We start from the raw sequence: 25,536 nt of genomic DNA on the forward strand, positions 1-25,536 counted from the left end.
CTGCATCTCACCAAGATGCGGCGGTTGGAACCATAAATCTCAAATTTGTACAGATTTCCACCGGTCTAATGTCCATTGCTTGTGTTTCTTGGCCCAAGCAAGTATCTTCTTATTGGTGTCCTTTAGTAGTGGTTTCTTTACAGCAATTCAACCATGAAGGCCAGTTGATGTTGAGATGCGTCTGTTACTTGAACTCTGAAGCATTTATTTGGGCTACAATTTCTGAAGCTGGTAAATCTAGTGAACTTATCCTCTGCAGCAGAGGTAACTCCGGGTCTTCCTTTCCTGTGGCAGTCGTCATGAGAGCCAGTTTCATCATAGCGCTTGATGGTTTTTGCTACTGCACTTTGAAGAAACTTCTTCAAATTAATCGGATTGACTGAACTTCATGCCTTAAAGTAATGATGGACTGTCGTTTCTCTTTGCTTATTTGAGCTGCTCTTGCCATAATATGGACTTGGTCTTTTACCAGATAGTGCTATCGTCTGTATACCACCCCTACCTTGTCACAACACAACTGATTGGCTTAAACACATTAAGGAAAGACATTCCACAAATTTAACAAGGCACACCTGTTAATTGAAATGCAGTCCAGGTGACTACCTCATGAAGCTGGTTGAGAGAATGCCAAGAGTGTGCAAAGCTGTCATCAAGGCAAAGGGTGGCTACTTTAAAGAGTATAAAATTTATTTTGATTTGTTTAACACTTTTGGTTCTACATGATTCCATATGTATTATTTCGTTCAATGTAGAAACTAGTAAAAATAAAGAACCTTTTTGAATGAGTCGGTATGTAAACTTTTGACTGGTACTGTGTGTGTGTACACACAGACGGTGCATTCAGAAAGTATTCAGACCCCTTGACTATGTGTAGCTCGAGGGAAAAAAACTATTGAATACATTTTAGAGTAAGGCTGTAATGTAAGTCAAGGGATCTGAATACTTTCTGAAGGAACTGTATATACACTGCCTTTGGAAAGTTTTCAGACTCCTTGACTTTTTGGCAGCAATTACAGCCGCTGGTCTTCTTAGGTATGACGCTACAAACTTGGCACACCTGTTTTTGGGGAGTTTCTCACGTTCTTCTCTGCAGATCCTCTCAAGCTCTGTCAGGTTGGATGGGGTGCATCGCTGCACAGCTATTTTCAGTTCTCTCCAGAGATGTTCGATTGTGTTCAAGTCCGGGCTCTGGCTGTGCCACTCAAGGACATTCAGAGACTTGTCCCCAAGCCACTCCTATGTTGTCTTGGCTGTGTGCTTAAGGTCGCTGTCCTGTTGGAAGGTGAACCTTCGCCCCCTGTCTCAGGTTTTCATCAAGGATCTCTCTGTGAGTTGCTCTGTTCATCTTTGCCTTGATCCTGACTAGTCTCTCATTCCTTGCTGCTGAAAAACATCTCCACAGCACGATGCTGTCACCACCATGCTTCACCATAGGGATAGTGCCATGTTTCCTCCAGACGTGACACCTGGCATTCAATCTTGGTTTCATCAGACCAGAGAATCTTGTTTGTCATGGTCTGAGAGTCCTTTAGATGCCTTTATAAAAACTCCAAGTAGGCTGTCATGTGCCTTTTTTACTGAGTAGTGGCTTCTGTCTAGCCACTCTACCATAAATGCCTGATTGGTCAAGCGCTGCCGAGATGGTTGTCCGTCTGGAAGGTTCTCCCATCTCCACAGAGTAACTTTGAGCTCTATCAGAGTGACCATCAGGTTCTTGGTCACCTCCCTGACCAAGGCTCTTCTCCCTCGATTGCTCAGTTTTGCCGGGGCGGTCAGCTCTTGGAAGAGTCTTGGTGGTTCCAAACAGGCCATTGAGGCCATTGTGTTCTTGGGGACCTTCAATGCTGCAGAAATGTTTTTGGTTCCCTTCCCCAGATCTGTGCCTTGACACATAATCCTGTCTCGGAGCTCTACGGAGAATTCCTTTGCCCTTATGGCTTTGTTTGCTCTGACTAGGCACTGGCAACTATGGGACCGTATATAGACAGGTATGTGCCTTTCCAAATCATGTCCAATCAATTGAAATTACCACAGGTGGACTCCAATGAAGTTGTAGAATCATCTCAAGGATGATAAATGGAAACAGGATGCAAGTGAGCTCAATTGAGTCTCATAGCAAAGGGGCTGAATAGTTATATAAATGTATTTCTGTTTATTTTTAATAAACTTGCCAACATTTCAAAAACCTGTTTGTTTTTTCATTATGGAGTACTATGTGTAGATTACTGAAGATGTATGATTTTTTTAAATCAAGGCTGTAACGTAACAACGTGGAATAAGTCAATTGGTTTGAATACTTTTCGAAGGCACTGTATTTAACTCTAATATACAAAACATTAAGAACACCTCGTTCCATGACAGACTGACCAGGTGGATCCATGCGAAAGCTATGATCCCTTATTGATGTCACCAGTTAAATCCACTTCAATCAGTGTAGATAAAGGGCAGGATACAGATTCAATAATTATTTTTAAGCCTGGAGACAAATGAGACATGGATTGTGTTTGTGTGCTATTCAGAAAGTGAATGGGCAAGACAAAGGAATTAAGTGCCTTTGAACAGGGTATGTTAATAACTGCAACGCTGCTGGGTTTTGTCACGCTCAGCAGTTTCCCGTGTGCATCAAAAATGGTCCACCACCCAAAGGACATCCAGGCAACAGCAAGCCAGTGGTTGAAAATGGGTCATTGATGAAAGAAGACAGAGGAGGCTGGCATGAGTTGTGCAGAGCAACAGACGGGCTACAGTTAGTCAACTGACAGTCCAGTACCACATTGGTACCCAAAGACCCATAAAAGAATGCACAACTCGTCCTACCTTGACACGAATGGGGTATGGCAGCCGACGACCTCAGAGTTCAACTATTTTCAGCAACAAACAAAAAAAACTGCGGTTGCAGTGGGCTAAGGAACATAAACACTGGAGAATTGGAAAAACATTGCCTGGTCCAATGAATCCCGGTTCCTGCTTTGTCACGCTGATGGGAGGACTAGGGTATGGAGAACCACATGAGTACAAGCATCCACATGGCGTGTGTCAACATTGCACGCTGGTGGTGTGGGGTGTATTTTCATGGCACACATTGGGCCTCTTGATAAAAGTGGAGCAGCGTTTTGAATGCTACAGAATATCTGAACATCATTGCCAATTAGGTGCATCCTTTCATGGCGGCATTGTATCCATCTGCAAATATATTTTTTCCAGCAGGATAATAGAGACCCACAGTGGAGGTGTCATAATACCCATAAAACCTTGCAGTCAAACAGGGAAATTATTCTAATTGTTTTTCTACCATTCAGTTTTCCCGTAGGGGATTTTAGAAACACTCCAAATAAGTGTTGTTTTTCCTGTAGGCTTACCCTGGCGTGACGTTTTGATAACTATGTCATTCTCTCTGACAAGGTGAGTTTCATCAATATGTTCAGCTCTGTTCACTCTCAGATTCTAAAATGCTAAATACCATCAAAGTAGACATGCAAAATGACCAATCCCTGCAGGCTCCTGGATGTCATCTCTAGCAGACCCCTTTGCTAACAGGTATTGTGTCAATTTAAAACTTGCACCAGACATTTCAGAGAATTCTCAATTTGAAAGAAATGTTGCCTATTTATTCATTACCGCATTTAGCTAACATTAAATAGTTCATCCAGAGATTCTTACCTTTGCCTTGATTCGGCAGTCTCGCCCAGATCATCATGCCATTTTGAAGTTTTTTTTGGTTCACTTTAGCAGCTAATTAGCATATCATTTTTGGAGGGTAAATGCAGGTGAATAAATTGATAAGTCACCTTGTCCAAGAGATTTACACGGTTATCAAAACCTCACTCCAGGGTAAGCCTACAAGAAACACAGGGAAAAATGAAAATGAACATCAATTGGAACCATTTCACTGTTTGACCACTAGGTTTTAAGGGTATTATGACTCATCCTGAAGTACTCTATGCCCCATGACACAAGGCTAGGATTGTTCAGGAATGGTTCCACAAACATGACAGTGAATTCAGCAAACTGCAGTGGCCTGCCCAGTTACCAGATCTCAATCCAATTTGGCATCTGTTGGATGAGATGGAACGAGGTATTCGAGAGTACAGATCTACTACCAGCCAACTTGACACAACCTGTTAGAACCGTTGGCATCGACATGGGCGAGCATCCCTGTGGAACTCTTTCGACACCTTGTCTAGTCCACGCCCCGAGGAAATTGAGACTGTTCTGAGGTCATAAATGGGTGCAATTCAATATTAGGATTGTGTTCCTAATGTTTTGTACACTCAAGAGTATCTTTATTAGATAAGTATTCACCCCCTGAGTCAATACATGTTAGAATCACCTTTGGTAGTGATTACAGCTGTGAGTCATTCTGGGTAAGTCTAAGAGCTTTCCACACCCAGATAGTGCAACATTTGCCCATTTATTCTTTTCAAAATTCTTCAAGCTGTCAAATTGGTTGTTGATCATTGCTGGACAACCGGTTTCAGGTCTTTCCATCGATTTTCAGCCACTCAAGAACATTCACTGTCTTCTTGGTAAGCAACTCAAGTTTTTATTTGGCCTTGTGTTTTAGGTTATTGTCCTGCTGAAAGGTGAATTCATCTCAGTGTCTGGTGGAAAGCAGAATGAACCAGGTTTTCCTCTGGGAATTTGCCTGTACTTAGCTCCATTTCTTTTTTATCCTGAAAAACTCTCTAGTCCTTAATGATTACAAGCATACCCATAACACCACTATGCTTGAAAATATGGGGAGTGTTACTGTGTATTGAATTTGCCCCAAACATAACCACTTGGTTTTCAGGACATGAATGGATTTGCCACATTTTTTACACTTACTTTAGTGCCTTGTTGCAAACAGGATGCATGTTTTGGAATATTTGTATTCTGTACAGGCTTCCTTCTTTTCACTGTGAATTAGGTTAATATTGTGTAGTAATTACAATGTTGTTCATCCATACTCAGTTTTCTCCTATTTCAGCCATTGAACTCTGAAACTGTTTTTCAAAGTCACCATTGGCCTCATGGTGAAATCCCTGAGCGGTTTCTTTCTTCTCCGACAGCTAAGTCTGGAAGGACCACTGTATCTTTCTAGTGACTGGGTGTATTGATACACCATCCGTAGTGTAATTAATAACTTACTTCACCATGCTCAAAGGGATATTCACTGTCTACCAAGGGGTGCCCTTTGCGAGGCATTGGAAAACCTCCCTGGTCTTTATGGTTGAATCTGTGTTTGAAATTCACTGCCCGAATGAGGGACAATGATCTGTACGCTATGTGTGGGGTACAGAGATGAGGTTGTCATTCAAAAATCATGTCAAACACCATTATTCAAGTTATGTGACTTGTTAAGCACATTTTTGCCATCACAAAGGGGTTGAATACTTGACTCGACATTTCAGCTTTTCATTTTCAATGAACTTATTTTTTTAAATGACATCATTCCACTTAAACATTATGTGGTATGTGTAGGCCAGTGCCAAAAAAACAAACAAATGTAGTCCGTTTTAAATGTAGTCTGTTGCATAACAGAATGTGGAAAAGGGGGATGAGTACTTCCTGAAGACACTTTATATTTGCCTTTTGTTGATAAAATGGTCTTAAAGTAGAAATGGTTGCTGACTAAAGCTTTTTGTTGTGTTTCATCTCCTCAATATTTCAGAAGATTAACTGGGAGGACTTAGCAGCTAAGAGGGTGCCCGCCCCGTTCAAGCCGGTGATCAGGGATGAGCTAGATGTCAGCAACTTTGCGGAGGAGTTCACTGAAATGGACCCCACCTACTCCCCTGCAGCTCTGCCCCAGAACTGTGACCGCATCTTTCAGGTGTGTCTCTGTGTGTGTGCCCGATGGACCCCACCTATTCCCCTGCAGCTCTGCCTCAGAACTGTTACCTTAATTCTCTGGTTGGTCAGAGGTTTTTGACAATGCATCTTTCAGATGGGGTGGCAAGTGGTTGATTTATGCTTTTTAATACAGTCGGTCTGTGTTAAAATGCTTTGCCCAAATTGTCAAATTATGTTTCATTTAGGTAAACTTCAACATTATTTTGTTGACATTCAATGTAAACTCTTGACGTGTGGTAGATGGTGTCACAGATGACGCTGTTTCTATGTACAGTACGAGTCAAAACGTTTGGACACACCTACTCATTCAAGTTTTTCTGAATTTTTTTACGATTTTCTACATTGTAGAATAGTGAGAACATCAAAACTATGAAAACACACATGGAATAATGCAGTAACCAAAAAAAGTGTTTGACAAATCAAAATGTATTTTATATTTGAGATTTTAGTAAGTAGCCACCTTTTGCCTTGACAGCTTTTCACACTCTTGGCATTCTCTCAACCAACTTCATGAGGTAGTCAACAGGAATGCATTCCAATCAGTTGTGTTGTCACAAGGTAGGGGTGGTATACAGAAGTTAGCCCTATTTGGTAAAAGACCAAGTCCATATTATGTCAAGAACAGCTCAAATAAGCAAAGAGAAACAACAGTCCATTACTTTAAGACATGACGGACAGTCAATCTGGAAAATTTCAAGAACTTTGAAAGTTTCTTCAAGTGCTGTAACAAAAAACATCAAGCGCTATGAAACTGGCTCTCATGAGGAAAACCCAGAGTTACCTCTGCTGCAGAGGATAAGTTCATTAGATTTACCAGCTTCAGAAATTGCGGCCCATATAAATGCTTCAGAGTTCAAGTAACAGACACATCTCAACATCAACTGTTCAGAGGAGACTGCGTGAATCAGGCCTTCATGGTCGAATTGCTGCAAAGAAACCACTTCTAAAGAACACCAATAAGAAGAAGAGACTTGCTTGGGCCAAGAAACACGAGCAATGGACATTAGACCGGTGGAAATCTGTCCTTTGGTCAGATGAGTCCAAATTTGAGATTTTTGGTTCCAACCGCCATGTCTTTGTGAGGCACAGAGTAGGTGAACAGATGATCTCTGTATGTGTGGTTACAACCATGAAGCATGGAGGAGGAGGTGTGATGGTGCTTTGTTGGTGACAGTCAGTGATTTATTTAGAATTCAAGGCACACTTAACCAGCATGGCTACCACAGTGATATGCCATCCCATCTAGGTTCTGCTTAGTGGGACTATCATTTGTGTTTCAACAGGACAATGACCCTACACACCTCCAGGCTGTGTAAGGGCTATTTTACCAAGGAGAGTGATGATGGGCTGCATCAGCTAACCTGGCCTCCACAATCACCTGACATCAACCCAAATGAGATGGTTTGGGATGAGTTGGAACGTAGAGTGAAGGAAAAGCAGCCAACAAGTGCTCAGCATATGTGGGAACTCCTTCAAGACTGTTGGATAAGCATTCCAGGTGAAACTGGTTGAGAGAATACCAAGATTGTGCAAAGCTATGAAGACAAAGGGTGGCTACGTTGAAGAAGAATACATATGTTGATTTGTTTAACACTTTTTTTGCTTAGTACATGATTCCAAATGTTATTTTATACTGTTGATGTATTCACTATTATTCAACAATGTAGAAAATAGTACAAATAAACCCTTGAATGAGTAGGCGTGTCCATACTTTTGACTGGTACTGTATGTATTTGACTCCTCAGCTATTGAAGTTGTTTAGAAACTCCTCAATAGCTTGCTTTAAAGTCAGTGCAAGCCCGTCTGTGTGTACATTGGTATTCAAATTGACTAAAGGGCTTTTCATTCAAGGCGTATAATTATAGCCATATGCAGTTCTGATGGACCTAACAGATGTGAATGACTATTTATGCTATAGTTTTGAACCATAATGTGTCCCAGAGCCCCTATTCATAAAGCATCTCTGAGCATGAGTGCAGATCGAGGATCCATTTTTGCCTTTTTAGATCATAATTATATGGACGGAGGGACCTGATCCTAGATCTGCACTCCTACACTGAGACACTTTATGAATGCAGCTGTGTGCCAGCTTTTGGTTGAGTGTCTGATTGATGTAGGCTATTGAGCAGAATCTCAGCTGTGATTGCCATGCCTTCTGGCTCCTCGAGCCTGGCTGATCAATAGGCCCATTTATAAGGGCTTCTCTCTTTTCTCTGCTGGAATAAAAGGTTACGGTTCCAGAGAATCACCATGTCTGCCTCAATTACGCCTTAAACCTATGATTGCCAACTTCATCTTGGCTTGTTTTATTTCATGCACGCAGCCCAAATTTCACATATACTAGAATTTGTAGGCTAGTCTTTATAATTTGACGCCAGGCCTGAGCAATTGCGTTAGAGAGAACTGCTGCTATCACAACTTTTAACTCTTGGGGGTCTGCGCTCCCGCCTCGCCTCACAAAACAAAATTAAATTGCATTAGAGCCCCGACGAGATGTAATTTCACAGCAGCGCAATCAGATATTGATGCCTGGCAATTAGGGTATTCTCATCCATCCATCCGTCCATCCACAGCTCTTACTCTGTATGCATTCCATGCAGCTGTGTGTGTGTGTGTGTGTGTGCTAGCTAGCTAGCTCTGGGCCCTTCATAGTTGGAACCAGGCAGCACATCCCAATCCTGTCATAGATGACAGTTATAACAATGAGCACAGGTGGACCACCAATGAATGGCAGCCATTGTCATGCTCACGCCACAGTTGTTACAGGATTGATGGGTTATAATGTAGTTATTGAAGGAAATAAACGCTGCATGCCTTTTCAGTAAAATGACGAAAACTACGTTTTGAAGTTCAGATTTGAACACAACCTAGTCTACTTTGGTGTCGATGGCCATCTTATGCATCCACCATTGTTGCTGCAACAATGGTGAAAAGGACGTCTCAGGTAAGCTCTATAATGTGAAGGGTATACCCTTCTCTTTCCTGTGCTTCATATGACAAGGTATATTATATTAAACCCACTTATGTGTGTCCTTTGTGCAGGGCTAATTGTTCATGGCCACCTCTCGCTTCACATTTCTGCTTCATGTAATACCCCATCTCTCTATCTCTCTGTCCTGGTTACAGGGCTACTCATTCATGGCCCCCTCCATCCTGTTCAAGTGGAACGCTGTAATGGATGACACACTACAGCTGTGTGGAGGATCAGGGTCACAGAGGCCGGGGTCTGCTGCTGTGGCCCGCAGCGCCATGATGAAGGTACATCACCGAAACACACTTAGCTTTAATAGCTTAGCTGCAGCCACTAAGAAAGAGGAGTTTTCTCCCTAGAGCAACGCTTGCTTTCAATTGTTTTTGCATTCGTCTTTTCAGGTTTCAATCCTTCCAGGAGTGAATCATTTAGCTACTGTATTTTTAAAAAATTCTATTTTCAGCTTTGGCTCAGGTGTGGTGTTGACTAATTAGCGACTGATAGTGGCGTTATGAAAACGGCGTTCTTTGTGATTTGGTAAGACAGTCTTCTCTTTTAGGACTCTCCGTTCTATATGAACTATGAGATGAACCTGAAGGACAATCCTCTGGGCGAGGGCAGCTTCTCCATCTGTAGACAGTGCACCCACAAGAAGACTGGCCAGAAGTACGCTGTGAAAATCGTCAGCAAGAGGTACTGTACCATAGGCTAGCCTGGTTCCCAGATCTGTTTTGTGCTGCCATACTGTACCATGCTCAGACTGGCCCTGCCCGGAGCTCACTGATGTGTGTTTATTGGGAGTTGGCTAACTAGATAAGACATTGTAGTATTATTTAATTTAAGGAAGAAGAAAGTAGAACCCCATTGTTCAAATACTACATCAACTTTAGTTTAACAACTAGCGACCTAATCGTGAGATTTTTGCCTCTTAGGGAGGCTAAAAGAGGCATAGTTGAGCCATAATCCAAGAGGAAGTTCTGTCACTTGACTGGAAACTTGAGGACATTACTTTGTGCTATAATATCCCATTGATTCCCTTCCACTGAACACACATGTACACTGCCTTTCCAGCCCAAACTGCCTCAGTTTCATCACAAGCCGACTTTTATTTAAAAAAATCAACAACAAAAAAGGTTTTACTTTCTGTACGATTTGAGATTCTTTTAAAAGTAGTTAAAAAATGTGTGTAATTGTGCCATTTTTCATTAACTTTTCAATTTAGCTGATTTTAAATAAAACAATTATTTTGGAGAAAAATGTAGTGAGACATCCATTAAACATCTAATTCAATTTGTTTGGTCTCACTCGATGTGATGTAAATTCCAGGCCACCAGACGTTGCGGAAGACGATTACTTGTTGGCTGCTGATGGATGAAGTGTGCCAACACTTCCCTGACAGGAATAGGCTTCAGTGGTGACACTGAACTTACGGGGGTGACACTGACGGGTGCACACATGACAGGCGACTCCTCCTGATGACACTTTGCGTCTCGTCTCTCCCATGTCCCCTCTAGGATGGAGGCCCAGACACAGAAAGAGATTGCAGCTCTGAAGCTCTGCGACGGCCACCCCAACATCGTCAAGACTCACGAGATTTACCATGATCAGGTAAGGATTTTTACATTTTATTGAACCTTATCTTTAAATGTTAGTCTCATTTTAGATAACATCTCTTCTGTAAGAAGTGCCTGTTATCTTTGCTGTCTCTGCTATCCTGGTTAGAAGTGCGTGCTATAGATTCAGTGGAAACATTGCATTACGTTATATTTCAGTCATTCGGCAGACACTCGCTGGAATCACTGAAGTAGGCAAAAAAAAACAACCGCATATTTTGATAGAACTTGTAATTTCTTACAGTTTCTTCTAATTGAGATGAATATCATCTATTTTACCAGAGAGACCTGTTATCACAAGCGTTGCCGGTCAACGCCCATCTTTAGAAATGGCCATTTTCTTTCCTAACCGAACTAGTGATCGTAAGACGAGACTAACGGCAGACGGCCTTATTAAGTCAGGTGGAACAGAGCAGATGAACGTGGAAGCTAGATTCCTCCTGGGACATTCTCCATCTCCCTCTTCTCTCCTTCATATCGTCCTATAATAAACACTACACTATACCCCCATATTTCAGTTTGTATACACTGCATTTTACTGCAGTACAGCAGCTGCGCCACATACGGGCACATCCATTGTAGGTATAGATGAATTAACCTACACCGAGCATATTTCATGTCTGTATGTGGGGCCTTTAGATCTCATGAAGGATTTGAGCTTGGTGAGAGAAGAAAAAAACTGTTTTCTCCTAATTGGGTCAAACAAGTGTGTGTGTGTGTGTGTGGCTGATATTGGCCATGTTCATTATCTGGGGCCCTTCAGGCCTAGGAGCAGCATTGTAGCTCTGATGAGCTCTGCTGGGTTGTTACTGTACTCTACCTCAGAGAGGGCTTGGTCTAAATGGCATCATATTTCCTTTTTAAAGCACACTACTTTTGACCACAGCCCTGGTCCACTATAGGAGCCCTGGTCAAAAGTAGTGCACTATAAAGGGAGCCATTTAGAATTCAGGCAGACCGAGGGCTGTTAACTAGATCAAAGCAGAGCCGCCTTGCTGCGGCCCTCCTCTCCCATTCTGCGTTCCAATTCTACACCTTTTCTCCCAAAGTGTGCACTTGCACACTCCCCGTCAATTGGGACACACAGCACCTGCATGGATAGTTGGGACATAGCCAATGGTGTCCAAGTGCATACTTTGGGAGAAGGGTGGAGAATTGGGATGCAGGCCACCTTCCCGCCCCTTCTCTCTCTCTCTCTCTCTCTCTCTCGGTCTTTGTTCCCCTCTTCGAGCACTAATGAGAAAGCCTACTCTACCCGGCTGCAGTGCCACAGACAGACGTAGGTACATTATTCTCTAGCCTCTTTATCAGGGTCCTTTCACTTCAGCCACTCTGTTCCGGGTTTCATCTCTCCATCACCGTGACATCTGTATTGTTATTAGGACATGTTTCATACAAAATAGAAATGTGGACTCAGGGTTTCTACCGTTTTGAGTTTTCCAAACAATTTCAGCTATTGTATAACCACAGCCTTGGGCTCGGAGCAATCGATCGCATGAATTCCATAAAGCGTGACGTTACCTACTTCGTATGACCTCCAATATTTATTTATTTTTAAAGTTACAAAATACAGTTTTATACGTCCGTATAGGAACTATGAGTCGTTGGTCAACATGACGGTAAGGCTCTCTCTGGAGACCCTATGGGTAAGTGTGTGTGTGTAACTCTCCTTCTCCCCTCCAGCTGCATACGTACCTGGTGTTGGAGCTGCTGCGTGGCGGAGAGCTGCTGGAGAGGATACGGAGGAAGCAGCACTTCAGTGAGACTGAGGCCAGCCGCATCATGAGGAGACTGGTGTCAGCCGTCAGCCACATGCACGATGTAGGAGTGGTGCACAGGGACCTCAAGCCAGAGGTACTACTATTGAAGGAATGACTGCCCCCTCTCATTGCGGCTACGGAAGTTCAAGGCCGACTGCAGTACTGCAGGCATTGTTTGCGGGAAAACGGGATTCCCCCATTATAGAGAATGGAAAAAATCTTTGTGGCCAATCTTGGTGTAAATACAATACAAATTTGAAGACCGTCATGGTACCAATCGTTGCTTCTAATACACCAGATGTATGTCCTTGAACCGGTTATTTGAAAATCACACACTGAAGAAGTTATTAAGGATATTTTAGTTGCTAATGGCGGCCTGCAGCACCCCGGTCGGCCTTCAACTTGACTTACTCAATGAGGGGGCATAACTGAGCTAGCCTGTAATGTCACTTCCTGGAGTAGCTCAAACTGAGCATGTTATGTCTCCATGAGACGCCATCTTAACTGACTTAATTTGGCTTCAATGTGCTATTGAGTTTTCACATAGGAATGAAGGGTGCCAAGTAATCGATGGCTTTCTCTATTTATACACACTGTCATTGGTACTACTCAACCGTCTAGGCTGCTCCCAGACCTGTGGTCCGCTGTAGCTCAGTTGGTAGAGCATGACTCTTGCTGCACCAGTATAGTGGGTTTGATTCCCCTGACCACCTGTACGTAAAATGTATGCATGAGTTTAGTCTCTTGGATGAAAGCATCTGCTAAATGGCATGTAAACTCAACAAAAAAATAAACATCCTCTCGCTGTCAACTGCATTTATTTTTATGTGTAAATATTTGTTTGAACATAAGATTCCAACAACTGAGACATAAACTGAACAAGTTCCACAGACATGTGACTAACAGAAATTGAATAATGTGTCCCTGAACAAAGGTGGGGATCAAAAGTAACAGTCAGTATCTAGTGTGGCCACCAGCTGCATTAAGTACTGCAGTGTATCTCCTCCTCGTGGACTGCACCAGATTTGCCAGTTCTTGCTGTTTGTTACCCCACTCTTCCACCAAGGCACCTGCAAGTTCCCGGACATTTCTGGGGGGAATGGCCCTAGCCCTCACCCTCTGATCCAAAAGGTCCCAGACGTGCTTAATGGGATTGAGATCCGGGCTCTTCGCTAGCCATGCCAGAACACTGATATTCCTGTCTTGCAGGAAATCACTAGGAATGAGCAGTATGGCTGGTGGCATTGTCATGCTAGAGGGTCATGTCAGGATGAGCCTGCAGGAAGGGTACCACATGAGGGAGGAGGATGTCTTCCCTGTAACGCACAGCATTGAGATTGCCTGCAGTGACGACAAGCTCAGTCCTATGATGCTGTGACACACCGCCCCAGACCATGACGGACCCTCCACCTCCAAATCAATCCCGCTCCAGAGTACAGGCCTCGGTGTAACGCTCATTCTTTGACGATAAACGCGAATCCGACCATCACCCTTGGTGAGACAAAACCACATTGAAGAGCACTTTTTGCCAGTCCTGTCTGGTCCAGCGACGGTAGGTTTGTGCCCATAGGCAACGTTGTTGCCGGTGATGTGTGGTGAGGACCTGCCTTACAACAGGCCTACAAGCCCTCAGTCCAGCCTCAGCCTATTGCGGACAGTCTGAGCACTGATGGAGTGATTGTGTGTTCCTGGTGTAACTCGGGCAGTTGTTGTTGCCATCCTGTACCTGTCCCGCAGGTGTGATGTTCGAATGTACCGATCCTGGGCAGGTGTTGTTACACGTGGTCTGCCATTGCGAGGACGATCAGCTGTCCGTCCTGTCTCCCTGTAGCGCTCTCTTTGGCGTCTCACAGTACGGACATTGTAATTTCTTGCCCTGGCCACATCTGCAGTCTTCATGGCTCCTTGTAGAATGCCTAAAGCACATTCACGCAGATGAGCAGGGACCCTGGGCATCTTTCTTTTTGTGTTTTTCAGAGTCAGTAGAAAGGCCTCTTTAGTGTCCTAAGTTTTCATAACTGTGACCTTAATTGCCTACCGTCTGTAAGCTGTTAGTGTCTTAACGACTGTTCCACAGGTGCATGTTCATGAATTGTTTATGGTTCATTGAACAAGCATGGGAAACGGTGGTTAAACCCTTTACAATGAAGATCTGTGAAGTTATTTGGATTTTTACTAATTATCTTTGAAAGACCGGGTCCTGAAAAAAGGACGTTTTTTTATTTTGCCGAGTTTATTGTCTTTATGGGCTGGCCATACTGCGCAAACAGATCTGGGATCAGGCTGTTGAACCCCTGGAAGTAAAGAACTTGAGGGACACTCCCAACTTATCCTGATGATCTCTATGTATGGTGTAGCTAAATACAGTGCGTTCAGAAAGTATTCAGACCCCTTGACTTTTTCCACATTTTGTTACGTTACAGCCTTACGTTTTTTACCTGCATCAATCTACACAATACCCCATAATAACAAGGCAAAAACAGGTTTTTAGACATTTTTGCACATTTATTACAAATAAAAAAACAAATCACTTTTGCATAAATATTCAGACCCTTTACTCAGTACTTTGTTGAAGCACCTTTTGGAAGCGATTACAGCCTCGAGTCTTCTTGGGTATGACGCTACAAGTGTGGCACACCTGTATTTGGGTAGTTTCTCCCGTTCTTCTTTGCAGGTCCTCTCAAGCTCTGTCAGGTTGGATGGGGAGCATCGCTACACAGCTATTTTCAGGTCTCTCCAGAGATGTTTGATCGGGTTCAAGTCCGGGCTCTGGCTGGGCCATTCAAGGAAATTGAGACTTGTCCTGATGCCACTCCTGCATTGTCTTGGCTGTGTGCTTAGGGTCATTGTCCTGTTGGAAGTTGAACCTTCGCCCCAGTCTGAGGTCCTGAGAGCTCTAGAGCAGGTCTTCATCAAGAATATCTCTGTTCTTTGCTATGTTCATCTTGCCCTCAACCCTGACTAGTCTCCCAGTCCCTGAAAAACATCCCCAAAGCATGATGCTGCCACCACCATGCTTCACTGTAGGGATGAGGCCAGGTTTCCTCCAGACGTGACGTTTGGCATTCAGGCCAAAGAGTTTAATCTTGGTTTTATCAGACCAGAGAATCTTGTTTCTCATGGTCTGAGAGTCCTTTAGGTGCCTTTTAGCAAACTCTAAGCGGGCTGTCATGTGGCTTTTACTGAGGAGTGGCTTCTTTATGGTACAGTGGTCTGGCCATCCTGACCATCGGGTTCTTGGTCACCTCCCTGAACAAGGCCCTTCTCCCCAGATTGCTCAGTTTGGCTGGGCTGCTCTTCCCCAGATCTGTGCCTCGACACAATCCTTTCTCGGCACTCTAAGGACAATTCCTTCAACCTCATGGCTTGGTTTTTGCTCTGACATGCGCTGTCAAGTGTGGGACATTTTATAGACGGGTGTGTGCCTTTCCAAATCAATTGAATTTACCACAGGTGGACTCCCAAGTTGTAGAAACATGAAGGCTGACCAATGGAAACAGGATCCACCTGAGCTCCATTTCGTGTACATTTATGTACATTTTTATTCGTAATAAAGTTGCACCAAAAAATGACCTGTTTTTGCTTTGTCATTATGGGGTTATTGTGTGTAGATTGAGGTAAATGTTTATTTAATCCATGTTGAAATAAGGCTGTAATGAAACAAGATGTGGAGAAAGGGAAAGGGACTGAATCCTTTCCAAATGTGCTGTACATGTTCATTGCATATGAATAGAATATAACGATCAAAGGCTTGAATGAAGCGTGATATCTTTTTTTTTTTTGTTAACGTTTATTTTCTCCATCTGGCCAAATGGAACTGAAGCTGGCACTTTAAAAGTGGTGCATCTCATCCTTCCTGTCATTAATGGACTAGAAATGGTAACGGGTGTGCCATTTTGAGATTGCAATTCTGCATTCAAATAGACTCTGGAGCAATAACAGAAACCTGTTTTTCTCTCTTGAAACCCCGTTCAGAACTTGCTGTTCACAGACGAGAGTGAGAACTCTGAGATAAAGATCATAGACTTTGGCTTCGCCCGGCTGAAGCCCCCAGACAACCAGCTGCTGAAGACGCCGTGTTTCACCCTGGCCTACGCTGCGCCGGAGATCCTCAAATACGACGGCTACGACGAGTCATGTGACCTCTGGAGCCTGGGCGTCATCCTGGTGAGTGGAGGTGGTACAGAGAAGGAGTGAGTCCTTAATACCCTTTAAATACGTTGAAGAGCCAAGGTTCCTTCCCTTAGAACGTCTCCTCCAATTGGGTTTTGAGAAGGATGTCGGGGTGTTCCGAATCCAACCGGAGCCTTTATCTGTACCAATAGCTGCACTTCTGGTAGATCTTGTGTTTCATTGATTCAATACAGCTACACAAATTCTAGCTTGATTCAGCAGTTTTATGTTGGGAGTTTTATCAAGGCCATTCACAAGGGAAGCTGTTCCGGTGTTTTCTGTATCCTGTGTTATGTGGTTAGGGCCTGTCTGATACCCATCTCTGTTTTATTCAGTACAGCTAACATGCTGCTGTTGTGTCTGGGGGTGTGCTGTGCTGCTGACACGCATCAATATTCACCACTAAACGACGATCTACCAGCAGCACTTAGCTTTATTTATACTGTACATTTCAGATATGAATGCAACGCAATGCGCTTCACAGGGGAAAAACATACGTTTTTAAAAAACTAAGAAAATACAAAAAAATGTATTACACACAAATAAACATAAGAGGATAAACTAAAGAATAACAAAAACTGAAAGACAAAAAACAGCACCCTAAGGAAAAGCGAAGCTAAAAATGTTTTTTAAGATCTCTTAATTATGTCCACTGATTCGGCCTGCCTCTTGGTCCTAGGCTTCGGGATAGTTAAAAGGCCAGAGGACCTGAGGGACCTACTGGGTACAGAACTTAAAGGCATGTCTGACATGTATTGGGGTGCACAATCGTGGATTGATTTACAAACCAATAGAATAATCTTCAAATGTATTCTAAAACTCCAGTGCAGAGACCTTTTTTAAAACCGGTGTAATGTGTGTTCTCTGTGTGGTCTTGGTCAGTACCCATGCTGCAGCATTCTGTATGTTTTTCAGTTGAGCAATGGCATTCTCTTAAAGACTAGACTGGAGAGCATTACAGTAGTCAAGCCGCCTTGTAATAATGAGTCCCTCTATCAGCCTGAGATTGCCAAGACGCTGCCGTTTCTATGTTCCTCAAGTGGGGATAAAATGTGCTTTGGTCACATTCCTAATGTGTGTTTCGAAATTGAGTTCAGAATCTAAAATGACACCTAGGTTGTTTTTTTACCTGGTGTTTTATCTTTATTGCCCGTGAATTCAGATGTGCGGCTGGATTCTCTGTGTGCTTTGGCTCCAACAATAAGTACCTCAGTCTTGTCTTGATTTAGCTGGAGGAAGTTGTGAGCCATCCAAGTATTTAAATAACTAATACAGTATAATTTATTTGTGGCGCTAAAATCCTCTGGTGACACAAATGTAAAGTTGTGTATCGTCTACGTAGTAGTGGAAATCAATGCCGTGCCTTGTGATGACGCAACCAAGGGGTAACATTTATAAACTCAACCGTACCAGACCCAAAATCGAACCTTGTGGAACGCCGCAAGTGATAACTATTTTTCTCTTGAGTTTTGTTGACAAAAAAAAACTCTTGACCGGTCATAGGCCTAGCCAGAGCAGAGCGGGTCATTTAATTAGTTCATTTTGATCGTAACTCCAAATATGAGGGTTTCTTACTCCTTTGTTTACAAACAAGATTGTATTGTATTATTGTAAACAAATGATGTATTGCGTCAAAAGATGGTTAAACTATCTCTTGGATGTCATGGACTGTCAGCCTGTGCATGGAAAACACTGTTTATGACTTGGAGAAGGGTTGCAATTGCCCTAGCCCCATCCCTCAGCTGATTTTCTGTTTTTTATATATATTTTTAATCGCAGACTGTAGCTTTTAAGACTTTTCTGTGGCCACATGAGGCTGTGGCATTGCTTCCTGCCAGTGGAAATGTCAGTGTAATTCAATGGCCATCTGAAGAGAATAAGAATGAGGAAGGGAGGTGGAGTGAGTGAGGGGGATGGATGGAGAGTGATAGGAAAGAGAGCAAGACGAGAGGTGAGAGGAAGAGGAGTAGAGAGAGGAAGAGCGAGTTCTCTGCATGTCCTTTCAAGCGTGCAGCCTCAGTCCTCTCTCGCTCTGCGCGTTGGCCCCTGGGGGTAGAGTATAGTAGTGTGCTGGCTGTGTGTACAGAGCTGTGATGTGACGCTTCCTGACAGACCAGGCTCTGTATAGCAGAGTGCCCTGGAAGCATAGCAAGCCGATGAGCGGACGCCCCAGAGACAGACGGACACATGCACGGCCAAAACGTCTGTTTAATGAGGTATTAGAAACCGGGCCAACCTTAATCGGGCTTAGTTCAAGTGAGCATACACCCAGTACATGACTTAGTAAGACGTGGAGACAACATGTATACACAACGTCATCATATAGGCCACATGTAGGATTCCAAAATATGTAGTATTATGTTTAGGATGTGTTTTATTACGATTATGTTCCAGTACACCATGCTGTCGGGTCAGGTGCCATTCCAGTGTCAGGGGAAGAGTTTGACCCACACCAGCGCTGAAGAGATCATGAGGAAGATTAAACAGGGAGACTTCTCCTTCGAGGGCGAGGCCTGGAGGAGTGTCTCGCAGCAGGCCAAGGACCTTATACAAGGTGAGCATGGCAGGTGGAGATGGAAGGGGGGAGGGGGTTGAAAGGTCAGAAGATATGACGTCAACTTCGGGAATGCTTTGCTGCAAGGTGAAGGCTGCGTTGGTTCCACTTACTGAATGACTCCGGTAATTACTCTGCGTGTGTGTTTCTTGTGGTTCACCCCTAGTTTGGTGAAACATTTTAGTAAATGAGTTGATGTGTGAGTCGACCTTAGTGTCGTCTGGATGGAGGTGTAACTCCTCGAGAGTTCAGCGTGTCTCTGGTGCTGCTGCTCACCAGCGGGGGTATCTGTAATGTTCACCTGGTGTCTGTCTGGTCCAGGGCTCTCCAACCTTGTTCCTGGAGAGCTACCGCCCTGTAGGTTTCTCACTCCAACCCTAATCTAGCACGCCTGGTTCTAATAGTTAGCTGGTTGATAAGCGGAATCAGGTTTGTTCCAGCTGCGGTCGGAGAGAACCTACATGAGGATAGCTCTCCAGGAACATGGTTGGAGAGCCCTGGTCTGGTCTGTCTGTCTGTCTGTCGTCGTCGTCGTCGTCGGCCCCCCCCCCCCCGAGATTCTGTGTTGACCTACATACATACAGTATTAGTGCTTGTAATATCCATCGTTGATGTGGTACCTATAGAGCTGCTGACAGTGGACCCTGACAAGCGGATCAAGATGTGTGGTCTGAGGTACAACGCCTGGCTCCAAGACGACAGCCAGCTCTCCTCCAACCCTCTGATGACACCAGACATCCTGGGCTCCTCCACCACCGTGTCCGTACACACCTACGTCAAGGCTACCTTCAACGTGAGCTTTATTCATTCAATCGGGGGGGGGGGCGTCATGATGAGTGAATGGCAGGGTTTGCATTAGAAGAGGCAAGGAGAGTGTTTGAGAATATCCAATATCCCCGTTTCAGTTCTTCCAAAAGGGATGGGTGATGGCGGGTATAAATCCATTCATGTTTTTATGAGTGTGTTTGTTGTAGTTTCCTATTGATTTCTTGTTTGTAATTGTGTTTATGGACCCCCCGCATTGGCTACTGCCAAGGCAATTCTTGTTGTTTTTATTGTGGTCTTGGGTTCTGCTTCTCCAGGCGTTCAACAAGTGTAAGCGGGAGGGTTTCCGTCTGCAGACGGTGGACAAGGCCCCGCTGGCCAAGAGGAGGAAGATGAAGAAGACCAGCACCAGCACAGAGACCAGGAGCAGCTCCGGTGAGAGCACCCACTCCTCTTCCTCTTCCTCCCAGTCCCACCAGGACACCCACTCCTCTTCCTCCTCCTCCCAGACCCACCCGGACACCCACTCCTCCTCCTCCTCCCAGACCCACCCGGACACCCACTCCTCTTCCTCCCAGACCCACCAGGTGAAGACTGGTGGAGACCCCAACCCTCCACCCCAGCCCTCCAACACCACCCCTGTCACGACACCCCTCGCCCTGGGCTCAGACAGCGACCCTGCCCCGGAACGCCCGCGCCCTCCAGCCTTCCACTTCTCACAATGAGAGACAGGCGGTGTATTAAAAGGGGATCAGCCTGAGCACGGCTGATTCGCTAATCTTAATTTGTAGGTCAGTCTTTCTGTGCGGTCACATGCGGTCGATCTCAAAACACGCACTGAGCGAGCGAGGGGAAAGAAGGCAGGGAGAAGGCCTGAGTCGTCAGAAAGATGGCTGGACGGACGGCAGGGAGAACCCTCTATTGTTCTATCCCTCTCTTGCTCTCCTTCCATGGCAGCTCGCAGTCAATCAGTCACACGCATGGACAGCAAGCGCACGCACACCTCCAAAACCGAGCATGCAGCGGGAACAGGAACCACCTCTCGGTCATTGCTAGCAGTAGACACACGCCAAATGATAAGGGCTGCTCTATGGATTCAGGACTAGACAGCGGCGAGAACCCTCTACAACCACAACTCTGTTTCAGTCATGTCTTTTTGTTGGTTAGTTTGTCAGTTTAGTAGATGGTCGTCCTGGTTGTGTTTCTTGGTCTCTTTTTATACTGGTATGTTGCGTTATTGTAAAAATGGACCGCTAAGCAACAAGTACTGCAGCTTCTCACATTGGGGTGAACCTCTAGTTTTTAAAGCGGAGCACATATATTTTGCAGGATTTTATGTATGACAATAATGCAGACCGAAATTCTTTCTTCTTTTTGTGTGAACTTATTAATGGTTCACAGCTGTTTATGATAGATGGAAATGCTCAGACCACCAACCTGAGATCTAGACCCAGTGTCACCTCATTGCAAAACGTTTCAATGGCAGGTTGATGTTATGTTTCAGGCCTAGTCAGTGTTTTGTTGTGGACGACAAATAGTAGGGTAGGATCCTCATATACATCAACTTGTCTTGAAGGTGGCAGGGGAGTTACAAGTACTGTGCCAAAAACCTCTGCCTTTTCTACATTAGATTCTGTCTGTGTCTGTGTCTGTCTCTCTGTCTGTGTCTGTCTCTCTGTCTGTGTCTGTGTCTCTGTCTCTCTGTCTGTGTCTCTGTCTCTAAAGTTTTAGAACACCTACTCATTCAAGTGTTTTTCTTTTGACAAATTTCTACATTGTAGAACAATAGTGAAGACATCAAAACTATGAAATAACACACATGGAATCATGTAGTAACCAAAAAAGTGTTCCAAAAATCAAAATAGATTTTATATTGGAGATTCTTCATATAGCAACCCTTTGCCTTTGACAGCTTTGCACACTTGGCATTCTCTCAACCAGCTTCATGAGGTAGTCACCTGGAATGCATTTCAATTAACAGGTGTGCCTTAAAAGTTCATTTGTGGAATGTATTTCCTTAATGAGCCAATCAGTTGTGTTGTGACAAGTTAGGGGTGGTATACAGAAGAGAGCCCTGTTTAGTAAAATACCAAGTCCATATTATGGCAAAAACCGCTCAAATAAGCAAATAGAAATGACAGCCTGTCTGACATTCATGTCTTAAAGTAACAATCTGGAAAATTTCAAGAACTTGAAAGTTTCTTAAGTGCAATCGCAGAAACCATTATAGCGCTATGATGAAACTGGCTCTCATGAGGACAGGAATGGAGGACCACCACAGGAATGGGAGACCTAGAGTTACCTCTGCTGCAGAGGATAAGTTCATTACAGTTACCAGCCTCAGAAATTGCAGCCCAAATAAATGCTTCACAGAGTTCAAGTAACGGACGCATCTCAACATCAACTGTTCAGAGGAGACTGCATGAATCAGGCCTTCATGGTCGAATTGCTGCAAAGAAACCACTACTAAAGGACACCAATAAGAAGAGACTTGCTTGAGCCAAGAAACACGAGCAATGGACATTAGAATGGTAGAATCTGTCCTTTGGTCTGATGAGTCCAAATGAGAGATTTTTGGTTCCAACCGCTGTGTCTTGGTGAGACGCAGAGTAGGTGAACGGATCTCTGCATGTGTATTTCCCACTGTGAAGCATGGAGGAGGTGGTGTGGGGGTGCTTTGCTGGTGACACTGTCTGATTTTGTTTTGAATTCAAGGCACACTTAAACAGCATTGCTACCACAGCATTCTGTAGCGATACGCCGTCCCATCTGTTTTGCGCTTAGTGGGACTATTATTTGTGTTTCAACAGGGCAATGACCCCACACACCTCCAGGTTGTGTAAGGGCTATTTGACCAAGAAGGAGGGTGATGGAGTGCTGCATCAGATGAGCTGGCCTCCACAATCACCCGACCTCAACCAAATTGAGATGGTTTGGAATGAGTCGGACCGCAGAGTGAAGGAAAAGCAGCCAACAAGCTGCTGGTTGAGAGAATGCCAGGACTGTGCCAAAGGGTGGCTATTTTGAAGAATCTAATATAAAATATATTTTGATTTAAGATTTTTTGGGGGGGTTACAATATGATTTCATATGTGTTATTTCATAGTTTTAATGTCTATGAATCTTCAAAATAGTCCAAATAAAGAAGAACCCGAATGAGTAGGAATGAGTAGGTGTGTCCAATCTTGACTGGTACTGTGTCTGGCTCTGCTTCAGACTACTACAAACAGTTCACTGGTTGCTATTTTTGTAGAAACATAAATGAATCTCCTTTCATCATGTCTTTCTCTGTATTCTAGTGTTGCAGGACTGAGATAATGGTTGGTTGGCGTTCTTGGGACACACACTGTGGTTTGAACTCTTGTGATGCACATCTTGACATGTTGCTTTGCGAAGAGCGCCTCGACTTTGCTTTCTTTATCTACTTGAGTATTTAGAAGCGGCATTCTGTGGAAACACACTTTTAGGTAGCGACCTGTTAAGATCTGCATGCGATGTTTCCTTTCTATGCAAGTACCTTCCTTTCTATTTTTCCCCATCCGACTCGTATTGGTGAGGATACTTCATGTCTGAATATCTGTATGACACTGTCTGACTGTCAGAGGTGAGAACTTGTTTATTTCTAGAGCACAGGGACTTTTCAGCTTGCTTTTCGGATTGAGGGCTTCATTTGAACTCAGTTCATGCTGAAACCATAAATATATTATTGCTCTCCCCATTTCATGAAGTCCACTCCAAAAAAGGTCTGAACCTATAGCTTGATATGTCAACAGGGAACACTGTTTATACACACACACACACACACATGCACTTCTCAGTTTCATGGACTAAAAGGCTGAACCCTAGAAGCTAAATAGTACAAAGCTCTTCTCTTCTCCTGACTTCATTCTGTTTGAGTTCCCTCCCTCCTTCTTTTCTGCCACATTAAACCTAAAGTTGTTTGGGCCTATTAATAGACGAGAGAGCACAACCCACAGAAGAGAGGAAGCAGGGGATGGGAGGACCGGAAGAGAGGGTGGGGGGGGGGGGGGGGGGTTAAGGAGAACGGAAGGGAGGAGAGGAAGGAGTGTGTCCTATATTGAACTCTCCTTTGGGAGCTGGGAGTCTGCTGTAGTGCTGGCCTGTTTGTTCCAGAAAGGGAAATGCTCAACTCTCTCTCGCGGTTTCGTGTCATTTTAGGTCAGACTCGCTCTAAGCTGACTTGTCTTTTTATGAACATTATCTTCACACTTCACACCCAAAAGTTTTTGTTCCCAATTTAATTTGTAATGTGCATCCTCACTCAATAGCTATGCTATTTTGAAATAAGCTCGACCCCCCCCCCCCCCCGTTGCCAGGTGAGTCCTGTGCCTGCTCAACTATGAGGGCTGAGGCACTTGGCTCTCTCCCATCCCACTACATTCAATGCTATTGGTGGTACAGACAGACACATCCCGCATTGTCATGGCCATGGTTCTCTGGAGCTTGTCTTCCTGAATAGTACTGTAGCGGTGGGTCCTTTCAATAGACTATTTCCGAAATATCCAACCTTCTAACATGCAAATCAGCTTTAATATATCGACCTTTGCACTTTTAATATTTTTTTTTACAATGTTTTTTTTTTGGAGGGGGGGGGGGATTCAATTGATGGTTTGTTCATGGTAGATGATTGTCCTCCATTTGGAATGGAACATCAGTCAATGTAATTTATGACACTACTCTACTGCTTACCCCTTTAGTTACTGCAAGGGCATACGTAGCCTAGCCATCACTGTGAACACAATACCTGTGTGTTTGGTCCATTTGACATGCGGTATATGGTTTGGTCACTTAATACACCATCATTCAGGTGTGCAGGCCAGCCAAACCATGGATGTTCTCCGATACGGCATTATGTTATGAACTGGAGAGCATAGCGGTGTTCTGGGTCTTTTTCTATATTATCTACCCATGTAAAATGATGGGGTGTGTGTATATGCGCTGTTCGCTGTGAATCCGGTCCTATTGTTTTAGACCTGTTAAAATAGATGAATTTTACATGCATCCTAAATTAGAAAATCATTTGTTCAACTGAGATGTTTATGTGATTTGGTTTGATCCCGAGTTTAGTAAGAGAAGATTTCCTGGGGCTGTTCTAATTCTGAGCTCTACAAGGGACATTTTCTTACTTCAAAAACGAGGAATCATGAAAACAACACCTGTGCATTTGATTTGAATAGCTTTAGCATCATAGAACATGTATTTATTTACATTTGTGTTGTCTATCAAAATAAAATGTCATTCCTTTTTGTATTTTTATTTGAAAGTAAACTGTAAATTATGTAAAAGTTAAGTTAAAGCAAAGGGCACTCCGTAGTTTTAAGATGCCATGTCCAACGGCAGCCACAAGAGGGCAGCGTCGACCAGCTCCTGGCTCTAAGGAACTGGTACTGAGGGACCATCCTAATTCTCTTCTCTGTAGCTCATTATCCACTCACTGTGCAACATTAGTGACTATATATTTTATATTTATCCATAGAAAAAGGCTTTAAGAAAATATTTGGAAGAAGTTATTTCATGGCTATTATATCAAATCTGTACATTTTATCTAGCTGGGCTAGAAATTGTATTTGCGTTAAGAGTCATAGAAGTTAGGTAGATGCGTGTACATTTTAAGAAATAACTAAAATAATAACCGTATTTTTCTTTGTCCTAATGCTGTAAATATTGTAATTATGCTACGCCATAAGATTCTAAACTGTATGACTTTAAAAATATATAATTCAACTGCATTGGATACAATGCAGTGGGTTGTCTTGAAACTTTTACAGAGGGAGAATGACATTGAATACTAATAAGAATTATTATTTTTATTTTTTTGCTGTGTTTCAAACGATGAATTTTGAT

General features: G+C 43.7%; 1 protein-coding gene across 2 annotated transcripts in view; it reads left to right on the forward strand.

The window, feature by feature from the left end:
• Positions 1-21,401, forward strand: part of rps6ka5 (ribosomal protein S6 kinase, polypeptide 5) — a 37,632-nt gene extending 16,231 nt beyond the window's left edge. For both annotated transcript variants that reach the window (XM_020487659.2, XM_020487660.2), the window contains 9 exons: positions 5,654-5,815; positions 8,962-9,093; positions 9,366-9,499; positions 10,321-10,414; positions 12,103-12,273; positions 16,155-16,346; positions 18,747-18,906; positions 19,533-19,699; positions 19,989-21,401. In XM_020487659.2, the coding sequence (XP_020343248.1) occupies positions 5,654-5,815; positions 8,962-9,093; positions 9,366-9,499; positions 10,321-10,414; positions 12,103-12,273; positions 16,155-16,346; positions 18,747-18,906; positions 19,533-19,699; positions 19,989-20,396 (1,620 nt within the window). In that variant the 3' untranslated portion in view covers positions 20,397-21,401. The remainder of the gene's footprint in view (positions 1-5,653; positions 5,816-8,961; positions 9,094-9,365; positions 9,500-10,320; positions 10,415-12,102; positions 12,274-16,154; positions 16,347-18,746; positions 18,907-19,532; positions 19,700-19,988) is intronic.
• The last annotated feature ends 4,135 nt before the right edge of the window (positions 21,402-25,536 follow it).

This window comes from Oncorhynchus kisutch, linkage group LG7 (genome assembly GCF_002021735.2).
Source record: "Oncorhynchus kisutch isolate 150728-3 linkage group LG7, Okis_V2, whole genome shotgun sequence".
NCBI lineage: Eukaryota > Metazoa > Chordata > Actinopteri > Salmoniformes > Salmonidae > Oncorhynchus > Oncorhynchus kisutch.